At 58.0% G+C, this 24,818-nt stretch overlaps 2 protein-coding genes across 4 annotated transcripts in view; both read left to right on the top strand.

The window, feature by feature from the left end:
* PRMT5 (protein arginine methyltransferase 5) overlaps positions 1 to 21,752 on the top strand; it is a 42,918-nt gene extending 21,166 nt beyond the window's left edge. Inside the window, exons 9-17 of one of the 2 annotated variants that reach the window (XM_065044358.1) lie at positions 1,142 to 1,219; positions 1,327 to 1,385; positions 2,430 to 2,552; positions 11,597 to 11,772; positions 17,087 to 17,196; positions 18,131 to 18,224; positions 19,216 to 19,332; positions 20,646 to 20,710; positions 21,549 to 21,752. In XM_065044358.1, the coding sequence (XP_064900430.1) occupies positions 1,142 to 1,219; positions 1,327 to 1,385; positions 2,430 to 2,552; positions 11,597 to 11,772; positions 17,087 to 17,196; positions 18,131 to 18,224; positions 19,216 to 19,332; positions 20,646 to 20,710; positions 21,549 to 21,701 (975 nt within the window). In that variant the 3' untranslated portion in view covers positions 21,702 to 21,752. The remainder of the gene's footprint in view (positions 1 to 1,141; positions 1,220 to 1,326; positions 1,386 to 2,429; positions 2,553 to 11,596; positions 11,773 to 17,086; positions 17,197 to 18,130; positions 18,225 to 19,215; positions 19,333 to 20,645; positions 20,711 to 21,548) is intronic. The other variant, XM_065044359.1, reaches the window with a different exon arrangement.
* A 233-nt stretch (positions 21,753 to 21,985) lies between these two features.
* The window catches only part of RBM23 (RNA binding motif protein 23), a 30,163-nt gene continuing 27,330 nt past the window's right edge, over positions 21,986 to 24,818 (top strand). For both annotated transcript variants that reach the window (XM_065044361.1, XM_065044360.1), the window contains exons 1-3: positions 21,986 to 22,167; positions 23,687 to 23,734; positions 23,825 to 23,899. In XM_065044361.1, coding sequence (XP_064900433.1) covers positions 23,714 to 23,734; positions 23,825 to 23,899 — 96 coding nt within the window. In that variant the 5' untranslated portion in view covers positions 21,986 to 22,167; positions 23,687 to 23,713. The remainder of the gene's footprint in view (positions 22,168 to 23,686; positions 23,735 to 23,824; positions 23,900 to 24,818) is intronic.

Here is a 24,818-nt window from a genome sequence, read left to right as displayed (position 1 = left end):
GGCACTCCTGGGTCCCCCCGAACTCCTGGGTCCCCTATTTGGGTCCGTTGGGGCACTCCTGGGTCCCTCCCGAACGCCTGGGTCCCCTATTTGGGTCCATTGGGGCACTCCTGGGTCCCTCCTGAACTCCTGGGTCCCCTATTTGGGTCCCTTGGGGCACTCCTGGGTCCCCTATTTAGGTCCATTGGGGCACTCCTGGGTCCCTCCCGAACTCCTGGGTCCCCTATTTGGGTCCCTTGGGGCACTCCTGGGTCCCCTATTTAGGTCCTTGGGGCACTCCTGGGTCCCTCCCGAACTCCTGGGTCCCCTATTTGGGTCCCTTGGGGCACTCCTGGGTCCCTCCCGAACTCCTGGGTCCCCTATTTGGGTCCATTGGGGCACTCCTGGGTCCCTCCCGAACTCCTGGGTCCCCTATTTGGGTCCATTGGGGCACTCCTGGGTCCCTGGGGCACTCCTGGGTCCCTCCCGAACTCCTGGGTCCCCTATTTGGGTCCTTTGGGGCACTCCTGGGTCCCTGGGGCACTCCTGGGTCCCCTATTTGGGTCCCTTGGGGCACTCCTGGGTCCCTCCCGAACTCCTGGGCCCCCTATTTGGGTCCCTTGGGGCACTCCTGGGTCCCTCCCGAACTCCTGGGTCCCCTATTTGGGTCCATTGGGGCACTCCTGGGTCCCTGGGGCACTCCTGGGTCCCTCCCGAACTCCTGGGTCCCCTATTTGGGTCCTTTGGGGCACTCCTGGGTCCCTGGGGCACTCCTGGGTCCCCTATTTGGGTCCCTTGGGGCACTCCTGGGTCCCTCCCGAACTCCTGGGCCCCCTATTTGGGTCCCTTGGGGCACTCCTGGGTCCCTCGGGGTACTCCTGGGTCCCCTATTCGCGTCCATTGGGGCACTCCTGGGTCCCTGGGGCACTCCTGGGTCCCCTATTCGGGTCCATTGGGGCACTCCTGGGTCCCTCCCGAACGCCTGGGTCCCCTATTTGGGTCTATTGGGGCACTCCTGGGTCCCTCATCCTCCCCAATCCACCCCCTTATATGAATAGTGAGGGGAGCAGTGGGCGTGGCCTATCCCCAGTGGGCGTGCCCTCACCCCCCATAGTGGGCGTGTCCCCCTTTGACCCCGCCCCCTCCCCCCCCCCCCCCATAGCCCTTAATGGACAACCTGGAGTCTCAGACCTACGAGGTGTTCGAGAAGGACCCAATCAAATACGCCCAATACCAGCAGGTGGGCGGGGCTTGGGGGGGGGGAGGACACGCCCCCTCCCTCCCCTGAGGCTCCGCCCCCTCGCTGACGGAAGCTCCGCCCCCTTTCCCCCCTCCCCCCCCCCCCAGGCCATCTATAGGTGTTTGATGGACAGAGTGAGCGACGCCGAGAAGGAGACGAACGTGCAGTGAGTGACCCACAGCGACCCATAGATTGACCCATAGATTGACCTATAGGGGCCATAGGGACCATAGGGACCCATAGATTGACCCACAGCGACCCATAGATTGACCCATAGATTGACCTATAGGGGCCATAGATTGACCCACAGGGGCCATAGATTGACCTATAGGGGCCATAGGAGCCATAGGGACCATAGGGACCCATAGATTGACCTATAGGGACCCGTAGATTGACCCATAGATTGACCTATAGGGGCCATAGGGGCCATAGGGACCCATAGATTGACCCATGGGGACCCATAGAGACCCACAGCGACCCATAGATTGACCCATAGGGGCCATAGGGACCCATAGATTGACCCATAGGGACCCACAGCGACCCATAGGGACCCATAGATTGACCCATAGGAACCCATAGATTGACCCATAGGGACCCATAGAGACCCATAGATTGACCCATAGATTGACCCATAGGGACCCATAGAGACCCATAGCGACCCATAGATTGACCCATAGGGACCCATAGATTGACCCATAGGGACCCATAGCGACCCATAGCGACCCATAGATTGACCTATAGGAGCCATAGGGACCCATAGATTGACCCACAGCAACCCATAGGAGCCAATGGGACCCATAGATTGACCCATAGAGACCATAGGGACCCATAGATTGACCCATAGGGGCCATAGATTGACCCATAGCGACCCATAGAAACCCATTGAGACCCATAGATTGACCCATAGGAGCCATAGCGACCCATAGATTGACCCACAGCGACCCATAGATCGACCCATAGCGACCATAGGGACCCATAGAGACCCATAGATTGACCCATAGAGACCATAGAGACCATAGAGACCCATAGAGACCATAGAGACCATAGAGACCATAGAGACCCATAGAGACCCATAGAGACCATAGAGACCATAGAGACCATAGAGACCCATAGAGACCCATAGAGACCATAGAGACCATAGAGACCATAGAGACCATAGACCCCCCTTATTTTGGCTCCGCCCCACTGATCTTTGGCTCCGCCCCCATAGGGTGGTGATGGTCCTGGGCGCCGGCCGCGGCCCATTGGTCAACGCCACGTTACGGGCGGCCAATCAGGCGGAGCGCCGCGTCCGTATCTACGCCGTGGAGAAGAACCCCAACGCCGTGGTCACGTGAGCTGCCCCATAGCGCCCCATAGAATCTATGGGGCAGCCCCACGGAATCTATGGGGCGGACCCACAAGTGTCTCTGCCCCATAGCGTCCCCAAACCCCTCATTTCCCACCCCAATTCCCCCCCAAACCCCCCATGTGTGGGGCTGCCCCATAGAATCTATGGGTCTGCCCTATGGAATCTATGGGGCAGCCCCACAGAATCTATGGGGCAGCCCCATAACCCCCTGAAATCATCACCTTCCCACCCCAAATCCCCCCCAGACCCCCCGTCCCCATCTCTGGGGCCGCCCCATAGATCTATGGGGCTGCCCCATAAAATCTATGGGTCTGCCCCACAGAATCTATGGGGCAGCCCCCCAAGTGCCCCCGAGCCTCATAGACACCCCACAACCCCCCCAAATCCCCATTTAGCCCCCCAAACCCCAACTAACTCCACCCCATAGAATCTATGGGGCAGCCCCACGGAATCTATGGGGCAGCCCCACAAGTGTCTCTGCCCCATAGCGTCCCCAAACCCCTCATTTCCCACCCCAATTCCCCCCCAAACCCCCCACGTGTGGGGCTGCCCCATAGAATCTATGGGTCCGCCCCACATAATCTATGGGGCAGCCCCACGGAATCTATGGGGCAGCCCCATAACCCCCTGAAATCATCACCTTCCCACCCCAAATCCCCCCCAGACCCCCTGTCACCATCTCTGGGGCCGCCCCATAGAATCTATGGGTCTGTCCCATAGAATCTATGGGGCAGCCCCACGGAATCTATGGGGCAGACCCACAAGTGACCTCTGCCCCATAGCAACCCCTAAAATGTCATTTCCCACCCCAAATGTGCCCCCAAAACCCCCCAAGCCCACCCCATAGAATCTATGGGGCAGCCCCACGGAATCTATGGGGCAGCCCCACAAGTGTCTCTGCCCCATAGCGTCCCCAAACCCCTCATTTCCCACCCCAATTCCCCCCCAAACCCCCCATGTGTGGGGCTGCCCCATAGAATCTATGGGTCTGCCCCACATAATCTATGGGGCAGCCCCCCAAGTGCCCCCGAGCCTCATAGACACCCCACAACACCCCCAAATCCCCATTTAGACCCCAAACCCCAACTAACTCCACCCCATAGAATCTATGGGGCAGCCCCACGGAATCTATGGGGCAGCCCCACAGAATCTATGGGGCAGCCCCATAACCCCCTGAAATCATCACCTTCCCACCCCAAATCCCCCCCAGACCTTCTGTCCCCATCTATGGGGTCGCCCCATAGAATCTATGGGGCAGCCCCACATAATCTATGGGGCAGCCCCACAGAATCTATGGGGCAGCCCCCCAAGTGCCCCCGAGCCTCATAGACACCCCACAACACCCCCAAATCCCCATTTAGCCCCCAAACCCCAACTAACTCCACCCCATAGAATCTATGGGTCCGAACCACAGAATCTATGGGGCAGCCCCACGGAATCTATGGGGCAGCCCCACACAATCTATGGGGCAGCCCCATAACCCCTGAAATCATCACCTTCCCACCCCAAATCCCCCCCAGACCTTCTGTCCCCATCTCTGGGGCTGCCCCATAGAATCTATGGGGCAGCCCCACAGAATCTATGGGGCAGACCCACAAGTGACCTCTGCCCCATAGCACCCCCTAAAATGTCATTTCCCCCCCCAAATCTGCCCCCAAAACCCCCCAAGCCCACCCCATAGAATCTATGGGTCTGCCCCACGGAATCTATGGGTCAGCCCCACGGAATCTATGGGGCAGCCCCACAAGTGTCTCTGCCCCATAGCGTCCCCAAACCCCTCATTTCCCACCCCAATTCCCCCCCAAACCCCCCATGTGTGGGGCTGCCCCATAGAATCTATGGGTCCGCCCCACATAATCTATGGGGCAGCCCCACGGAATCTATGGGGCAGCCCCATAACCTCATGAAATCATCACCTTCCCACCCCAAATCCCCCCCAGACCCCCCGTCCCCATCTATGGGGCCACCCCACAGAATCTATGGGGCAGCCCCACAGAATCTATGGGGCAGCCCCCCAAGTGCCCCCGAGCCTCATAGACACCCCACAACCCCCCCAAATCCCCATTTAGCCCCCCAAACCCCAACTAACTCCACCCCATAGAATCAATGGGGCTGCCCTATGGAATCTATGGGGCAGCCCCACAGAATCTATGGGGCAGCCCCACAAGTGATCTCTGCCCCATAGCACCTCCTAAAATGTCATTTCCCCCCCCAAATCTGCCCCCAAAACCCCCCAAGCCCACCCCATAGAATCTATGGGGCTGCCCTATGGAATCTATGGGGCAGCCCCACAGAATCTATGGGGCAGCCGCATAACCCCATGAAATCATCACCTTCCCACCCCAAATCCCCCCCAGACCCCCTGTCCCCATCTCTGGGGCCACCCCATAGAATCTATGGGGCAGCCCCACAGAATCTATGGGTCCGCCCTATAGAATCTATGGGGCAGCCCCCCAAGTGCCCCCGAGCCTCATAGACACCCCGCAACCCCCCCAAATCCCCATTTAGCCCCCCAAACTCCTCTAACTCCACCCCACGGAATCTATGGGGCAGCCCCATGGAATCTATGGGGCAGCCCCACGGAATCTATGGGGCAGCCCCACAAGTGTCTCTGCCCCATAGCGTCCCCAAACCCCTCATTTCCCACCCCAATTCCCCCCCAAACCCCCCATGTGTGGGGCTGCCCCATAGAATCTATGGGTCCACCCCACAGAATCTATGGGGCAGCCCCACAGAATCTATGGGGCAGCCCCATAACCCCCTGAAATCATCACCTTCCCACCCCAAATCCCCCCCAAACACCCCATCCCCATCTATGGGGTAGCCCCATAGAATCTATAGGTCTGCCCTATAGAATCTATGGGGCAGCCCCACAGAATCTATGGGGCAGCCCCCCAAGTGCCCCCGAGCCTCATAGACACCCCACAACACCCCCAAATCCCCATTTAGCCCCCCAAACCCCAACTAACTCCACCCCATAGAATCTATGGGTCCACCCCACAGAATCTATGGGGCAGCCCCACAGAATCTATGGGGCAGCCCCACACAATCTATGGGGCAGCCCCATAACCCCCTGAAATCATCACCTTCCCACCCCAAATCCCCCCCAAACCCCCCGTCCCCATCTCTGGGGCCTCCCCATAGAATCCATGGGGCAGCCCCACGGAATCTATGGGGCAGCCCCCCAAGTGCCCCCGAGCCTCATAGACACCCCACAACACCCCCAAATCCCTATTTAGCCCCCCAAACCCCAACTAACTCCACCCCATGGAATCTATGGGGCAGCCCCACGGAATCTATGGGGCAGCCCCATAACCCCCTGAAATCATCACCTTCCCACCCCAAATCCCCCCCAGACCCCCCGTCCCCATCTCTGGGGCACCCCATAGAATCTATGGGGCAGCCCCACGGAATCTATGGGTCCGCCCCACGGAATCTGTGGGGCGGCCCCACAAGTGACCTCTGCCCCATAACACCCCCTAAAATGTCATTTCCCACCCCAAATGTGCCCCCAAAACCCCCCCAAGCCCACCCCATAGAATCTATGGGGCAGCCCCACGGAATCTATGGGGCAGCCCCACACAATCTATGGGGCAGCCCCATAACCCCCTGAAATCATCACCTTCCCACCCCAAATCCCCCCCAGACCCCCCGTCCCCATCTATGGGGCCGCCCCACAGAATCAATGGGCCCGCCCCATAGAATCTATGGGGCAGCCCCACAGAATCTATGGGGCAGCCCCACAAGTGACCTCTGCCCCATAGCAACCCCTAAAATGTCATTTCCCACCCCAAATCTGCCCCCAAAACCCCCCAAGCCCACCCCATAGAATCTATGGGGCAGCCCCACGGAATCTATGGGGCAGCCCCACAGAATCTATGGGGCAGCCCCATAACCTCATGAAATCATCACCTTCCCACCCCAAATCCCCCCCAAACCTTCTGTCCCCATCTATGGGGTCGCCCCATAGAATCTATGGGGCTGACCCACGGAATCTATGGGGCAGCCCCACAGAATCTATGGGGCAGCCCCATAACCCCCTGAAATCATCACCTTCCCACCCCAAATCACCCCCAGACCTTCTTGCCCCATCTATGGGGCTGCCCCATAGAATCCATGGGTCCTCCCCATAGAATCTATGGGGCAGCCCCACGGAATCTATGGGGCAGACCCACAACTGACCTCTGCCCCATAACACCCCCTAAAATGTCATTTCCCACCCCAAATGTGCCCCCAAAACCCCCCAAGCCCACCCCATAGAATCTATGGGGCAGCCCCACGGAATCTATGGGGCAGCCCCATAACCCCATGAAATCATCACCTTCCCAACCCAAATCCCCCCCAGATCTTCTGTCCCCATCTATGGGGTCGCCCCATAGAATCTATGGGGCAGCCACACGGAATCTATGGGGCAGCACTACAGAATCTATGGGGCAGACCCACAAGTGACCTCTGCCCCATAGCACCCCGTAAACTGTCATTTCCCGCCCCAAATCTGGCCCCAAACCCCCCCCAAGCCCACCCCATAGAATCTATGGGGCAGCCCCACGGAATCTATGGGGCAGCCCCACGGAATCTATGGGGCAGCCCCATAACCTCATGAAATCATCACCTTCCCACCCCAAATCCCCCCCAAACCCCCCGTCCCCATCTATGGGGCCACCCCACAGAATCTATGGGTCCGCCCCATAGAATCTATGGGGCAGCCCCACGGAATCTATGGGGCAGCCCCACGGAATCTATGGGGCAGCCCCACAAGTGTCTCTGCCCCATAGCGTCCCCAAACCCCTCATTTCCCACCCCAATTCCCCCCCAAACCCCCCATGTGTGGGGCTGCCCCATAGAATCTATGGGTCCGCCCCACATAATCTATGGGGCAGCCCCACGGAATCTATGGGGCAGCCCCATAACCCCCTGAAATCATCACCTTCCCACCCCAAGTCCCCCCCAGACCCCCCGTCCCCATCTCTGGGGCCACCCCATAGAATCAATGGGTCCGCCCCATAGAATCTATGGGGCAGCCCCACAGAATCTATGGGGCAGCCCCCCAAGTGCCCCCGAGCCTCATAGACGCCCCACAACCCCCCCAAATCCCCATTTAGCCCCCCAAACCCCAACTAACTCCACCCCATAGAATCTATGGGGCCGCCCCACGGAATCTATGGGGCAGCCCCATAACCCCCTGAAATCATCACCTTCCCACCCCAAATCCCCCCCAGACCCCCCGTCCCCATCTCTGGGGCTGCCCCATAGAATCTATGGGGCTGACCCAGGGAATCTATGGGGCAGCCCCACGGAATCTATGGGGCAGCCCCACGGAATCTATGGGGCAGCCCCACACAATCTATGGGGCAGCCCCATAACCCCCTGAAATCATCACCTTCCCACCCCAAATCACCCCCAGACCCCCCGTCCCCATCTGTGGGGCCACCCCATAGAATCTATGGGGCAGCCCCACATAATCTATGGGGCAACCCCACAGAATCTATGGGGCAGCCCCCCAAGTGCCCCCGAGCCTCATAGACACCCCACAACACCCCCAAATCCCCTTTTTGCCCCCCAAACCCCAACTAACTCCACCCCATAGAATCTATGGGGCAGCCCCACGGTATCTATGGGGCAGCCCCATGGAATCTATGGGGCGGCCCCACAAGTGTCTCTGCCCCATAGCGTCCCCAAACCCCTCATTTCCCACCCCAATTCCCCCCCAAACCCCCCATGTGTGGGGCTGCCCCATAGAATCTATGGGTCCTCCCCATGGAATCTGTGGGGCAGCCCCACAGAATCTATGGGGCAGCCCCATAACCCCCTGAAATCATCACCTTCCCACCCCAAATCCCCCCCAAACCCCCCGTCCCCATCTATGGGGCCGCCCCATAGAATCTATGGGGCTGCCCCACATAATCTATGGGGCAGCCCCACGGAATCTATGGGGCAGCCCTCCAAGTGCCCCCGAGCCTCATAGACACCCCACAACCCCCCCAAATCCCCATTTAGCCCCCCAAACCCCTCCTAACTCCACCCCATAGAATCTATGGGTCCACCCCACATAATCTATGGGGATGCCCCACGGAATCTATGGGGCAGCCCCACAAGTGTCTCTGCCCCATAGCGTCCCCAAACCCCTCATTTCCCACCCCAATTCCCCCCAAACCCCCCATGTGTGGGGCTGCCCCATAGAATCTATGGGGCAGCCCCACGGAATCTATGGGGCAGCCCCATAACCCCCTGAAATCATCACCTTCCCACCCCAAATCCCCCCCAGACCCCCCGTCCCCATCTCTGGGGCCGCCCCATAGAATCTATGGGTCCACCCCACAGAATCTATGGGGCAGCCCCACAGAATCTATGGGGCAGCCCCCCAAGTGCCCCCGAGCCTCATAGACACCCCACAACCCCCCCAAATCCCCATTTAGCCCCCCAAACCCCAACTAACTCCACCCCATAGAATCTATGGGTCCTCCCCACATAATCTATGGGGCAGCCCCACAGAATCTATGGGGCAGCCCCATAACCCCCTGAAATCATCACCTTCCCACCCCAAATCCCCCCCAAACCCCCCGTCCCCATCTATGGGGCTGCCCCATAGAATCAATGGGTCCTCCCCACATAATCTATGGGGCAGCCCCACATAATCTATGGGGCAGACCCACAGAATCTATGGGGCAGCCCCATAACCCCTGAAATCATCACCTTCCCACCCCAAATCCCCCCCAAACCCCCCGTCCCCATCTATGGGGCCACCCCATAGAATCTATTAGTCCGCCCCATAGATCTATGGGTCCGCCCTATAGAATCTATGGGTCCTCCCCACATAATCTATGGGGCAGCCCCACAGAATCTATGGGGCAGCCCCATAACCCCATGAAATCATCACCTTCCCACCCCAAATCCCCCCCAGACCCCCCGTCCCCATCTATGGGGCCGCCCCACAGAATCTATGGGGCAGCCCCACGGAATCTATGGGGCAGCCCCACAGAATCTATGGGGCAGCCCCCCAAGTGCCCCCGAGCCTCATAGACACCCCACAACCCCCCCAAATCCCCATTTAGCCCCCAAACCCCAACTAACTCCACCCCATAGAATCTATGGGGCAGCCCCATGGAATCTATGGGGCAGCCCCATAACCCCCTGAAATCATCACCTTCCCACCCCAAATCCCCCCCAAACCCCCCGTCCCCATCTACGGGGCCACCCCATAGAATCAATGGGTCCGCCCCATAGAATCTATGGGGCAGCCCCACAGAATCTATGGGGCAGACCCACAAGTGACCTCTGCCCCATAGCAACCCCTAAATTGTCATTTCCCGCCCCAAATCTGCCCCCAAGAACCCCCCAAGCCCACCCCATAGAATCTATGGGGCAGCCCCACGGAATCTATGGGGCAGCCCCACAGAATCTATGGGGCAGCCCCCCAAGTGCCCCCGAGCCTCATAGACACCCCACAACCCCCCCAAATCCCCATTTTGCCCCCCAAACCCCAACTAACTCCACCCCATAGAATCTATGGGGCAGCCCCACGGAATCTATGGGGCTGCCCCACGGAATCTATGGGGCAGCCCCACAAGTGTCTCTGCCCCATAGCGTCCCCAAACCCCTCATTTCCCACCCCAATTCCCCCCCAAACCTCCATGTGTGGGGCTGCCCCATAGAATCTATGGGTCCGCCCCACATAATCTATGGGGCAGCCCCACGGAATCTATGGGGCAGCCCCATAACCCCTGAAATCATCACCTTCCCACCCCAAATCCCCCCCAGACCCCCCGTCCCCATCTATGGGGCCGCCCCATAGAATCCATGGGTCTGCCCCATAGATCTATGGGTCCGCCCTATAGAATCTATGGGCAGCCCCCCAAGTGCCCCCGAGCCTCATAGACACCCCACAACACCCCCAAATCCCCATTTAGACCCCAAACCCCAACTAACTCCACCCCATAGAATCTATGGGGCAGCCCCACGGAATCTATGGGGCAGCCCCACAGAATCTATGGGGCAGCCCCCCAAGTGACCTCTGCCCCATAGCACCCCCTGGAATGTCATTTCCCGCCCCAAATCTGCCCCCAAGACCCCCCCAAGCCCACCCCATAGAATCTATGGGGCAGCCCCATGGAATCTATGGGGCGGCCCCACAAGTGTCTCTGCCCCATAGCGTCCCCAAACCCCTCATTTCCCACCCCAATTCCCCCCCAAACCCCCCATGTGTGGGGCTGCCCCATAGAATCTATGGGTCCTCCCCACATAATCTATGGGGCAGCCCCACGGAATCTATGGGGCAGCCCCATAACCCCCTGAAATCATCACCTTCCCACCCCAAATCCCCCCCAGACCTTCTGTCCCCATCTATGGGGCCGCCCCATAGATCTATGGGGCTGCCCCATGGAATCTATGGGGCAGCCCCACAGAATCTATGGGGCAGCCCCACAAGTGTCTCTGCCCCATAGCGTCCCCAAACCCCTCATTTCCCACCCCAATTCCCCCCCAAACCCCCCATGTGTGGGGCTGCCCCATAGAATCTATGGGTCCGCCCCACATTATCTATGGGGCAGCCCCACAGAATCTATGGGGCAGCCCCATAACCCCTGAAATCATCACCTTCCCACCCCAAATCCCCCCCAAACCCCCCGTCCCCATCTATGGGGCCACCCCATAGAATCAATGGGTCCGCCCCATAGAATCTATGCGTCTGCCCCACAGAATCTATGGGGCAGCCCCCCAAGTGCCCCCGAGCCTCATAGACACCCCACAACACCCCCAAATCCCCATTTAGCCCCCCAAACTCCTCTAACTCCACCCCACGGAATCTATGGGGCTGCCCCACGGAATCTATGGGGCAGCCCCACGGAATCTATGGGTCAGCCCCACACAATCTATGGGGCAGCCCCATAACCCCCTGAAATCATCACCTTCCCACCCCAAATCCCCCCCAGACCTTCTGTCCCCATCTATGGGGCCTCCCCATAGAATCTATGGGGCAGCCCCACGGAATCTATGGGTCCGCCCCACGGAATCTGTGGGTCTGCCCCCAGGCTGGAGAGCTGGCAGTACGAGGAGTGGGGGGCGCGGGTGCGCGTGGTCCCGCGGGACATGAGGGGCTGGGACCCCCCCGAGGGCGCCGACCTGTTGGTGTCCGAGCTGCTGGGGTCGTTTGGGGACAACGAGCTGGCGCCCGAGTGCCTGGACGGGGCCCAGAAGTGCCTGAAAGGTGGGGGAGGGGACAGTGGGGACAGTGGGGGGGATGGGGACAATCAGGGCGATGGGGACAATGGGGTCAATGGGAGTCAATGGGAGTCAATGGGGGTCAATGGGAGTCAATGGGGGTCAATGGGATCAATGGGAGTCAATGGGGGTCAATGGGAGTCAATGGGGGTCAATGGGAGTCAATGGGAGTCAATGGGGGTCAATGGAGGGCAATGGGGACAATGGGGACAATGGGGTTAATGGGAATCAATAGGAATCAATGGGGTCAGTGGGAGTCAATGGGGGTCAATGGGGGTCAATGGGAGTCAATGGGATCAATGGGAGTCAATGGGGGTCAATGGGAGTCAATGGGAGTCAATGGGGGTCAATGGGAGTCAATGGGAATCAATGGGGGTCAATGGGGGTCAATGGGGGTCAATGGGATCAATGGGATCAATGGGGTCAATGGGGTCAATGGGGGTCAATGGGGGTCAATGGGAGTCAATGGGATCAATGGGAGTGAATGGGGACAATGGGGTCAATGGGAGTCAATGGGATCAATGGGAGTGAATGGGGACAATGGGGTCAATGGGGATCAATGGGGGTCAATGGGAATCAATGGGGTCAGTGGGAGTCAATGGGACCCATAGATACTCATAGAGATCAATGGGAGTCAATGGGATCAATGGGGATCAATGGGATCAATGGTGTCAATGGGGTCAATGGGGACAATGGGGGGCAATGGGGGTCAATGGGATCAATGGGGATGAATAGGGGTCAATGGGGTCACTGGGGTCAATGGGTCAATGGGGTCGTTTGGGGACAACGAGCTGGCGCCCGAGTGCCTGGACGGGGCCCAGAAGTGCCTGAAAGGTGGGGGAGGGGACAGTGGGGACAGTGGGGACAATGGGGGGGATGGGGACAATGGGGGGGATGGGGTCAATGGGGACAATGGGGATCAATGGGGTCAATGGGAATGAATGGGGGACAATGAGATCAATGGGGATGAATGGAATGAATGGGGACAATGGGGTCAATGGGTCAATGGGGACAATGGGGGTCAATGGGATCAATGGGGATCAATGGGATCAATGGGGGGCAATAGGAGTCAATGGGGGTCAATGGGAGTCAATGGGGGTCAATGGGGTCAATGGGAGTCAATGGGGACAATGGGGGCAATGGGGACAATGGGGACAATGGGGACAATGGGGACAATGGGGTTAATGGGAATCAATAGGAATCAATGGGGTCAGTGGGAGTCAATGGGGTCAATGGGGATCAATGGGAGTCAATGGGAGTCAATGGGAGTCAATGGGGGTCAATGGGAGTCAATGGGGATCAATGGGGTCAATGGGGGTCAATGGGGGTCAATGGGAGTCAATGGGGATCAATGGGATCAATGGGAGTCAATGGGGGTCAATGGGGGTCAATGGGAGTCAATGGGATCAATAGGGGTCAATGGGAGTGAATGGGGACAATGGGGTCAATGGGTCAATGGGGACAATGGAGTCAATGGGGGTCAATGGGAATCAATAGGAATCAATGGGGTCAGTGGGAGTCAATGGGAGCCATAGATACTCATAGAGATCAATGGGAGTCAATGGGAGTCAATGGGGGTCAATGGGAGTCAATGGGGTCAATGGGGGTCAATGGGGGTCAATGGGAGTCAATGGGGTCAATGGGAGTCAATGGGGGTCAATGGGGTCAATGGGGACAATGGGATCAATGGGGTCAATGGGGGTCAATGGGAGTCAATGGGAGTCAATGGGAGTCAATGGGGGTCAATGGGGGTCAATGGGAGTCAATGGGAGTCAATGGGAGTCAATGGGATCAATGGGGGTCAATGGGGGTCAATGGGAGTCAATGGGAGTCAATGGGATCAATGGGGGTCAATGGGAGTCAATGGGAGTCAATGGGTCAATGGGGTCAATGGGGGTCAATGGGGGTCAATGGGAGTCAATGGGGGTCAATGGGAGTCAATGGGGGTCAATGGGGTCGTTTGGGGACAACGAGCTGGCGCCCGAGTGCCTGGACGGGGCCCAGAAGTGCCTGAAAGGTGGGGGAGGGGACAGTGGGGACAATGGGGACAATGGGGGGGATGGGGGCGATGGGGGGGATGGGGTCAATGGGGACAATGGGGGCAATGGATCAATGGGGGTCAATGGGATCAATGGGGTCAATGGATCAATGGGGGTCAATGGGGTCAATGGGGACAATGGAGTCAATGGGGGTCAATGGGGTCAATGGGGTCAATGGGGTGAATGGGGGTCAATGGGAATAAATAGGGGGCAATGGATCAATGGGGTCAATGGGAGTCAATGGGGATCAATGGGGGTCAATGGGAGTCAATGGGGTCAATGGGGTCAATGGGGGTCAATGGGAGTCAATGGAGGTCAATGGGGTCAATGGGGGTCAATGGGGGTCAATGGGATCAATGGGTCAATGGGAGTCAATGGGGTCAATGGGGGTCAATGGGATCAATGGGGTCAATGGGGACAATGGGGGTCAATGGGGTCAATGGGGTCAATGGGGTCAATGGGTCAATGGGGTCAATGGGATCAATGGGGTCAATGGGGGTCAGTGGGGGGCAATGGGATCAATGGGAGTCAATGGGGGTCAATGGGGATCAATGGGGTCAATGGGGTCAATGGGGGCAATGGGGTCAATGGGGGTCAATGGGATCAATGGGGTCAATGGGGTCGTTTGGGGACAACGAGCTGGCGCCCGAGTGCCTGGACGGGGCCCAGAAGTGCCTGAAAGGTGGGGGAGGGGACAGTGGGGACAATGGGGACGATGGGGGGGATGGGGGGGATGGGGACATTGGGGTCAATGGGGGCGATGGGGTCAATGGAGTCAATGGGTCAATGGGATCAATGGGGTCAATGGGAATGAATGGGGGACAATGAGATCAATGGGGATGAATGGAGTGAATGGGGTCAATGGGGACAAAGGGGTCAATGGGGACAATGGGGTCAATGGGAGTCAATGGGGATCAATGGGGTCAATGGGGGTCAATGGGGCCAATGGGGTCAATGGGAATCAATAGTAATCAATGGGGTCAGTGGGAGTTAATGGGACCCATAGATACTCATAGAGATCAATGGGGGTCAATGGGGTCAATGGGGTCAATGGGGTCAATGGGGTCAATGGGGGCGATGGGGTCAATGGGGGCGATGGGGTCAATGGGGTCAATGGGATCAATGGGGTCAATGGGGTCAATGGGATCAATGGGGTCAATGGGGTCAATGGGATCAATGGGGTCAATGGGGACAATGGGGATCAAAGGGGGTCACGTGGGGAGGGAGGGGGAAGATCGTGGTGGGGTCATGGGAGACGGGGTGGGGGTTAATGGGGGAAATGGGGATGAATGGGATCAATGGAAATGAATGGGGGGCAATGGAGCAATGGGCTCCCTATGGGTCTCTATGGTCTCTATGGTCTCTATGGTCTCTATGGTCTCTATGGGTCTCTATGGTCTCTATGGGTCTCTATGGGTCTCTATGGGTCTCTATGGTCTCTATGGTCTCTATGGGTCTCTATGGTCTCTATGGTCTCTATGGGTCTCTATGGTCTCTATGGTCTCTATGGGTCTCTATGGTCTCTATGGGTCTCTATGGTCTCTATGGTCTCTATGGTCTCTATGGGTCTCTATGGGTCTCTATGGTCTCTATGGGTCTCTATGGTCTCTATGGGTCTCTATGGTCTCTATGGTCTCTATGGGTCTCTATGGTCTCTATGGGTCTCTATGGTCTCTATGGTCTCTATGGGTCTCTATGGGTCTCTATGGTCTCTATGGGTCTCTATGGTCTCTATGGTCTCTATGGTCTCTATGGGTCTCTATGGTCTCTATGGTCTCTATGGGTCTCTATGGGTCTCTATGGGTCTCTATGGGTCTCTATGGTCTCTATGGTCTCTATGGTCTCTATGGTCTCTATGGGTCTCTATGGTCTCTATGGGTCTCTATGGGTCTCTATGGTCTCTATGGGTCTCTATGGTCTCTATGGGTCTCTATGGTCTCTATGGTCTTTATGGTCTCTATGGGTCTCTATGGGTCTCTATGGTCTCTATGGGTCTCTATGGGTCTCTATGGGTCTCTATGGTCTCTATGGGTCTCTATGGGTCTCTATGGTCTCTATGGTCTCTATGGGTCTCTATGGTCTCTATGGTCTCTATGGTCTCTATGGGTCTCTATGGTCTCTATGGGTCTCTATGGTCTCTATGGTCTCTATGGTCTCTATGGTCTCTATGGGTCTCTATGGTCTCTATGGTCTCTATGGGTCTCTATGGGTCTCTATGGTCTCTATGGTCTCTATGGGTCTCTATGGTCTCTATGGGTCTCTATGGGTCTCTATGGTCTCTATGGTCTCTATGGTCTCTATGGGTCTCTATGGTCTCTATGGTCTCTATGGTCTCTATGGTCTCTATGGGTCTCTATGGTCTCTATGGTCTCTATGGTCTCTATGGGTCTCTATGGTCTCTATGGGTCTCTATGGTCTCTATGGTCTCTATGGTCTCTATGGTCTCTATGGGTCTCTATGGTCTCTATGGTCTCTATGGGTCTCTATGGGTCTCTATGGTCTCTATGGTCTCTATGGGTCTCTATGGTCTCTATGGGTCTCTATGGGTCTCTATGGTCTCTATGGTCTCTATGGGTCTCTATGGGTCTCTATGGTCTCTATGGGTCTCTATGGGTCTCTATGGTCTCTATGGGTCTCTATGGGTCTCTATGGTCTCTATGGTCTCTATGGTCTCTATGGGTCTCTATGGTCTCTATGGTCTCTATGGGTCTCTATGGGTCTCTATGGGTCTCTATGGGTCTCTATGGTCTCTATGGTCTCTATGGTCTCTATGGTCTCTATGGGTCTCTATGGTCTCTATGGGTCTCTATGGGTCTCTATGGTCTCTATGGGTCTCTATGGTCTCTATGGGTCTCTATGGTCTCTATGGTCTTTATGGTCTCTATGGGTCTCTATGGGTCTCTATGGTCTCTATGGGTCTCTATGGGTCTCTATGGGTCTCTATGGTCTCTATGGGTCTCTATGGGTCTCTATGGTCTCTATGGTCTCTATGGGTCTCTATGGTCTCTATGGTCTCTATGGTCTCTATGGGTCTCTATGGTCTCTATGGGTCTCTATGGTCTCTATGGTCTCTATGGTCTCTATGGTCTCTATGGGTCTCTATGGTCTCTATGGTCTCTATGGGTCTCTATGGGTCTCTATGGTCTCTGTGGTCTCTATGGGTCTCTATGGTCTCTATGGGTCTCTATGGTCTCTATGGTCTCTATGTTGCTGTGCTGGTCCCTATGGGTCCCGCCCCACACTTATGGGTCTGCCCCACAGCGGGAGGCGTGTCCATCCCCGGCTCCTATTGCTCGTTCCTCGCCCCCGTCTGCTCCCCCAAACTGCACACGGAGGTTCGGGGCTGCAGGGAGCCCGACCGGCACCCCCAGGTGGGTCAATGGGGTCAATGGGGTCAATGGGGTCAATGGGTCAATGGGGACAATGGGGTCAATGGGGTCAATGGGATCAATGGGGTCAATGGGGTCAGTGGGGACAATGGGGGTCAATGGGATCAATGGGGTCAATGGGTCAATGGGGTCAATGGGGGTCAATGGGATCAATGGGTCAATGGGGTCAATGGGGGTCAATGGGATCAATGGGATCAATGGGTCAATGGGGTCAATGGGGTCAGTGGGGACAATGGGAGCAATGGGGTCAATGGGGTCAATGGGTCAATGGGGTCAATGGGGGTCAATGGGGTCAATGGGGTCAATGGGGGTCAATGGGATCAATGGGGTCAATGGGTCAATGGGGTCAATGGGGGTCAATGGGTCAATGGGGTCAATGGGGTCAATGGGATCAATGGGGTCAATGGGGTCAATGGGGTCAGTGGGGACAATGGGAGCAATGGGGACAATGGGGGTCAATGGGGTCAATGGGGTCAATGGGATCAATGGGATCAATGGGTCAATGGGGTCAATGGGGGTCAATGGGGTCTATGGGGTCAATGGGTCAATGGGGTCAATGGGTCAATGGGGTCAATGGGGTCAATGGGTCAATGGGGTCAATGGGTCAATGGGGGGCAATGGGGGGCAATGGGGTCAATGGGGTCAATGGGGTAAATGGGTCAATGGGACTGGGATGGACTGGGGGATCGTTGGTCCATACTGGTCCATACTGGTCATACTGGTCCATACTGGTCCATACTGGTCCATACTGGTCCATACTGGTCCATACTGGTCCGTACTGGTCCATACTGGTCATACTGGTCATACTGGTCCATACTGGCCCATACTGGCCCATACTGGTCCATACTGGCCCATACTGGTCCATACTGGTCATACTGGTCCATACTGGTCCATACTGGTCCGTACTGGTCCCCAGGCCCAGTTTGAGACCCCCTACGTGGTTCGGCTCCACAACTTCCACCAACTGGCTCCTCCCCAGCGCTGCTTCGAGTTCCAGCACCCGAACCCAGGTGGGACACGCCCCCCGGGGGGCGGGGCTTCCCAGGACACGCCCACCAGGGGGCGGGGGCAGAGGTGCCGCACAAACTGGGGGCGGGGCCAAGAAACCACCCCCCCATTTGTCAGTTCATTGAGTCCCATTGACCCCATTGACCCCATTGTCCCCATTGTCCCCATTGACCCCATTGTCCCCATTGACCCTATTGACCCATTGACCCCATTGACCCCATTGACCCATTGACCCCATTGACCCATTGACCCCATTGACCCCATTGACCCATTGACCCCATTGACCCCATTGATCCCATTGACCCCATTGACCCATTGACCCCATTGACCCCATTGACCCCATTGACCCATTGACCCCATTGACCCATTGCCCCCATTGACCCATTGACCCCATTGACCCATTGACCCCCATTGACCCCATTGACCCATTGACCCCATTGACCCATTGACCCCATTGACCCATTGACCCCATTGACCCCATTGATGCCATTGACCCCATTGACCCCATTGACCCATTGACCCCATTGACCCCATTGACCCATTGATCCCATTGACCCATTGACCCCATTGATGCCATTGACCCCATTGACCCCCATTGACCCATTGACCCCATTGACCCCATTGACCCATTGACCCCATTAACCCCATTGACCCCATTGATCCCATTGACCCATTGACCCCATTGACCCCATTGACCCCATTGACTCCATTGACCCCATTGACCCCCATTTACCCCATTGACCCCATTGACCCCATTGACCCCATTGACCCCATTGACCCCATTGATCCCATTGACCCCATTGACCCCATTGACCCCATCGACCCCATTGATGCCATTAATCCCATTAACCCCATTGACCCCATTGACCCATTGACCCCGTTGTCCCCATTGACCCCATTGCCCCCATTGACCCCATTGACCCTGTTGTCCCCATTGACCCCATTGACCCCATCGCCCCCATTGGCTGACTCTGACCACGCCCCCCTCCCCAGACCCCGCCCCCGACAACAACCGCTTCCGGCACTTGTCCTTCCGGGTCGGGGTCAACACCGTCCTGCACGGATTCGCCGGCTACTTCGAGACCACGCTCTATGGGGACATCACCCTCAGTAGGGGCGGGGCCAGAGGGGGCGGGGCCTCGGGGTGGGGCGGGCCAATAGGGGAGGGTCTCATGGGTCAACCTGCCGAAGGGCGGGGCCAACGGGCGCGAGGGGGTGGAGCTATGGGGGGCAATGGGGTTGGGTTGGGGAGGAGGGGGTGGAGCTTAAGGAGAGGGGGTGGGGCTTGGGGTTGGGGGGACCAATAGGGGAGGGTGTCAGGGGTCAACCCCCCCAGTGGCGTGGCCAATGGGAGCGAGGGGGCGGAGCTATGGGGGGTCAATCAATGGGCGTTGGGTTGGGGTCAATGGGGTTGGGCTGAGGTTGAGTGGGCGGAGCTTAAGGAAAGTGGGAGGGACTTGGGGGTGGGCGGACCAATAGGGGAGGGTGTCAGTGGTCAAGCCCCCCAAGGGCGTGGCCAATGGGAGCGAGGGGGCGGAGCTATGGGGGGTCAATCAATGGGCGTTGGGTTGGGGTCAATGGGGTTGGGCTGGGGTTGAGTGGGCGGGGCTTAACAAAAGGGGTGGGGCTTGGGGGTGGGCGGACCCATAGGGGAGGGTCTCAGGGGTCAAGCCCCCTAAGGGCGTGGCCAATGGGAGCGAGGGGGCGGAGCTACGGGGGGTGTCAATCAATGGGCGTTGGGTTGGGGTCAATGGGATTGTGTTGAGGTCAATGGGGTTGGGGGGGAGTGGGCGGAGCTTAAGGAAAGTGGGCGGGGCTTGGGGGTGGGCGGACCAATAGGGGAGGGTCTCAGTGGTCAACCCCCCCAAGGGCGTGGCCAATGGGAGCGAGGGGGCGGAGCTACGGGGGGTCAATCAATTGGTGTTGGGTTGTGGTCAATGGGATTGTGTTGACGTCAATGGGGTGGGGGGGGGTGGGCGGAGCTTAAGGAAAGTGGGCGGGGCTTCGGGGTGGGCGGACCAATAGGGGAGGGTCTCAGGGGTCAACCCCCCAAGGGCGTGGCCAATGGGAGCGAGGGGGCGGAGCTACGGGGGGTCAATCAATTGGTGTTGGGTTGTGGTCAATGGGATTGTGTTGACGTCAATGGGGTGGGGGGGGGTGGGCGGAGCTTAAGGAAAGTGGGCGGGGCTTCGGGGTGGGCGGACCAATAGGGGAGGGTCTCAGGGGTCAACCCCCCAAGGGCGTGGCCAATGGGAGCGAGGGGGCGGAGCTACGGGGTGTCAATCAATGGGCGTTGGGTTGTGGTCAACGGGATGGGGTTGATGTCAATGGGCTGGAGGGGGCGTGGCCAAGGGGGCGTGGCCAAGGGGGCGTGGCCAAGGGGAAGAAGGGGGCGTGGCCTCGGCCTGACCTTTGACCCCCAGGTATCCGCCCGGAAACGCACTCCCCGGGGATGTTCTCCTGGTTCCCCATCTTCTTCCCTATCAAGGTGGGCGGCCATCTTGGATTGGCGGCCATCTTGGATCGGCGGCCATCTTGGATGGCGGCCATATTGGATCGGTGGCCATATTGGATTGGCAGCCATATTGGATTGGCGGCCATATTGGTTGGTGGCCATATTGGATCGGCGGCCATATTGGATGGGCGGCCATATTAGATCGGTGGCCATCTTGGCTTGGCAGCCATATTGGATCGGCAGCCATATTGGATTGGCAGCCATATTGGATCGGCAGCCATATTGTTTGGCGGCCATCTTGGATTGGCAGCCATATTGAATGGGCGGCCATATTGGATTGGCAACCATATTAGATTGGCGGCCATCTTGGATGGCAGCCATCTTGGATTGGCGGCCATCTTGGATTGGCAGCCATATTGGATTGGTGGCCATATTGTTTGGCGGCCATCTTGGGTTGGCAGCCATATTGAATGGGCGGCCATATTGGATTGGCAACCATATTAGATCGGTGGCCATCTTGGATGGCAGCCATCTTGGATTGGCAGCCATCTTGGATGGCAGCCATCTTGGATGGCAGCCATCTTGGATTGGCGGCCATCTTGGATGGGCGGCCATCTTGGGGGGGCATTTTTGGGGTGAAAATGGGTCCTTTTGGGGGTCAGGGCTTGGCAGCCATCTTAGATCGGCAGCCATCTTGGATCGGCGGCCATATTGGATGGGCGGCCATCTTGGGGAGGGGCCATTTTTGGGGTGAAAATGGGTCCTTTTGGGGCTTTGGGCGGCCATCTTGTCGGCCATGTTGTGGCGGCCATCTTGGCGCCGCCATCTTGCCCGGCGGCCATCTTGCCCACCCACTTTCCCTTCTCCACAGCAACCAATGGCGGTGCGGGCCGGCGAGGAGGTGGGCGTGGCCTTCTGGCGCCTGGCCACGCCCAAGAAGGTTTGGTACGAGTGGGCCGTGACGGCGCCGGCCTGCTCGGCCCTTCACAACCCCACAGGCCGCTCCTACACCATCGGCCTGTGATCGAGCGGCCAAAACACCCCCTTTTAATCAATAAAAGCCCATTAAACGTGACTGGGGGGGGTCTATGGGGCGCGCTGATGCTTTTTGGGGCGTTTTTTGCCGTGAAAACGGCGTTTTTTGGTTAAAAAACAAGGTCTGGAGGGTTTCGGAGGCTTCTAGGCCGCAACTAGGCCGCGTTGCCATGGCGACCGCGCAGGGAGGGCGGGGGGGGGGGAGGAGGGCGGGTTTGTCTCCATAGCGACGCCCCGGCGGCCAATCAGGCGGCGCGGCTGGGAGTGGCCAATCAGCGCGCTCCCCGCGCGCCGCCCCGCCTGCCCGGCGGCTCGCAGCCAATGGCGCGGCGGCGCCGCCGCCCCTCAGCCAATAGGAAGGCGGGGCGGGGCGGGGGGAAGGTTCTGGGGGCCGCCGCCATTTTAGCGCCGCGTCCGGGGCCGCCGCCGCTTCTCGTTGAGCTCGGGGGGGGCCGGTAAGCGGCGCTTTTTGGCGGGAAAAGCACCGGGATGGGGGGGGGGGAGCGGGGGGGGGCGGGGGGGGGGGCGGGGGAAGTGGCGGGAAAAGCGGCGGCGGCGGCGGGAAAAGCGGCGGAGGGGGGGGGAGCGCAACGCGCATGCGCCGGGGGAGCCCGCGGCGGGAGGGGCTGAGGGGGAGCGCTTGGTGAGGTGGGGGGGGCGTGGCTTAGCGGCGCGGACCAATGGGGAGCGGCGGGGCGGGGTTTAGAGGCTGCGGTTTGGGGGTAGGGGGGGGACACGTGGGGGAGCGGCGGCGCGCCAATGGGGAGCGGGGGGGCGGGGCTTAGGGGGCGCTTGTTGTGGTAATGGGGGTGGAGTTAGGGGAGCGCAGCCAATGGGGAGCGGGGGGGCGGGGCTTAGGGGGCGCTTGTTGTGGTAATGGGGGTGGAGTTAGGGGAGCGCAGCCAATGGGGAGCGGGTGGCGGGGCTTCCTGGGTCTTATTGTGGCTATGGGGGGGTGGAGTTAAGAGAGCGCAGCCAATAGGGAGCGGGGGGCGTGGCTTCCTGGGTCTTATTGTCTCTATGGGGGGGGGTGGCTTAGGGTCGCGGGGCCAATGGGGAGCGGGGGGCGTGGCTTAGGGGGGCTTATTGTGGCTATGAGGGCGTGGGGGGCGTGGCTTAGGGACAAGGGGGCGTGGCTTGGGGGCTTATTACGGCTATAAGGGGTGGGGGCGTGGCCTAGAGACAAGGGGGCGTGGCTTAGGTGGCTTATTGTGTCCATGGGGGTGTGGCTTAGGGGTCTATTATGGCTATAAGGGGTGGGGGTGTGGCCTAGAGACAAGGGGGCGTGGCTTAGGGGGCTTAGTGTGTCCATGGGGGCGTGGCTTAGGGGGCTATTGTGGCTATAAGGGGTGGGGGCGTGGCTTAGGGACAAGGGGGCGTGGCCTAGAGACAAGGGGGCGTGGCTTAGGGGGCTTATTGTGTCCATGGGGGTGTGGCTTAGGGGTCTATTATGGCTATAAGGGGTGGGGGCGTGGCCTAGAGACAAGGGGGCGTGGCTTAGGGGGCTTATTGTGTCCATGGGGGTGTGGCTTAGGGGTCTATTATGGCTATAATGGGTGGGGGGCGTGGCTTAGGGACAAGGGGGCGTGGTCTAGGGACAAGGGGGCGTGGCTTAGGTGGCTTATTGTGTCCATGGGGGTGTGGCTTAGGGGTCTATTATGGCTATAAGGGGTGGGGGCGTGGCCTAGAGACAAGGGGGCGTGGCTTAGGGGGCTTATTGTGTGTATGGGGGCGTGGCTTAGGGGTCTATTGTGGCTATAAGGGGTGGGGGCGTGGCTTAGGGACAAGGGGGCGTGGCTTAGACACAGTGGGCGTGGCTTAGTGCCCTTATTCTAATGGGGGGGTGGCTTGGGGGTGCAGAACCAATGGAGGGGGGGGGGGGGGGGGGGCGTGGCTTAGGGACAAGGGGGCGTGGCCAAGCCCCCCCCCCATATGGATGACATCATCGATGACATCATCCCCCCCGTCCAATAGGGAGCACCCCCCCCGCCTTGTGACCCAATGGACTCCAACCTGGACGCGGTGAGCGGGGGATTGTGGGTAAGGGGGGGGGATGGGGATGACGTCATAGCCCCCCGGTGATGACGTCACACCCCCTTGATGACGTCACAGGCGGACGCGATGACGTCAGACGACTTTGACATCGTCATCGAGGCCATGCTGGAGGCGCCCTACAAGAAAGACGAGGTTTGGGGCATTTTGGGCCGTTTTGGGGCATTTTGGGGCATTTTGGGGCATTTGGGGCCATTTTGGGGCATTTTTGGCCATTTTGGGGCATTTTGGGGCATTTTGGGGCATTTTTGGCCATTTTGGGGCATTTTGGGGCATTTTTTCATTTCAAGCAATTTTGAGTCATTTTGGGTCATTTTAAGCGATTTTGGGCCATTTTGAGGCATTTTGGGTCATTTTGCCTCATTTTAGTCATTTTTGGGGCATTTTGGGTCATTTTGCTCAATTTCAGTCATTTTTGGGGCATTTTGGGGCATTTTGAATCATTTCCAGCAATTTTGGGGCATTTTGGGGCATTTTAAGTGATTTTGGGGCAATTTAAGTGATTTTGGGGCATTTTAAGTGGTTTTGGGGCATTTTAAGCAATTTTGGGCCATTTTGGCTCATTTTTGGCCATTTTGGGTCATTTTGGGGCATTTTTGGCTCATTTTTGGCCATTTTGGGTCATTTTGGGTCATTTGGGGGCATTTTTGGGTCATTTTTGGCCATTTTGGGGCATTTTGGGGCATTTTTGGCCATTTTTGGCCATTTTGGGGCATTTTGATTCATTTCAAGCAATTTTGGGTCATTTTGGGTCATTTTAAGCGATTTTGGGGCATTTTGGGCCATTTTGGGCCATTTTGGCTCATTTTGGATCATTTTGGGGCATTTTGGTTCATTTTGGGGCATTTTGGGGCATTTTGATTCATTTCAAGCAATTTTGGGTCATTTTGGGTCATTTTAAGCAATTTTGGGGTATTTTGGGCCATTTTGCCTCATTTTTGGCCATTTTGGGTCATTTTGGGGCATTTTGGGCCGTTTTGGGGCATTTTAAGTGGTTTTGGGGCATTTTGGGGCATTTTAAGCAATTTTGGGCCATTTTGGCTCATTTTTGGCC

The sequence above is a fragment of the Columba livia genome, chromosome 36 (assembly GCF_036013475.1).
Source record: "Columba livia isolate bColLiv1 breed racing homer chromosome 36, bColLiv1.pat.W.v2, whole genome shotgun sequence".
NCBI classification, from domain to species: Eukaryota; Metazoa; Chordata; class Aves; order Columbiformes; family Columbidae; genus Columba; species Columba livia.
This window is presented reverse-complemented; position numbering and strand designations above follow the sequence as displayed.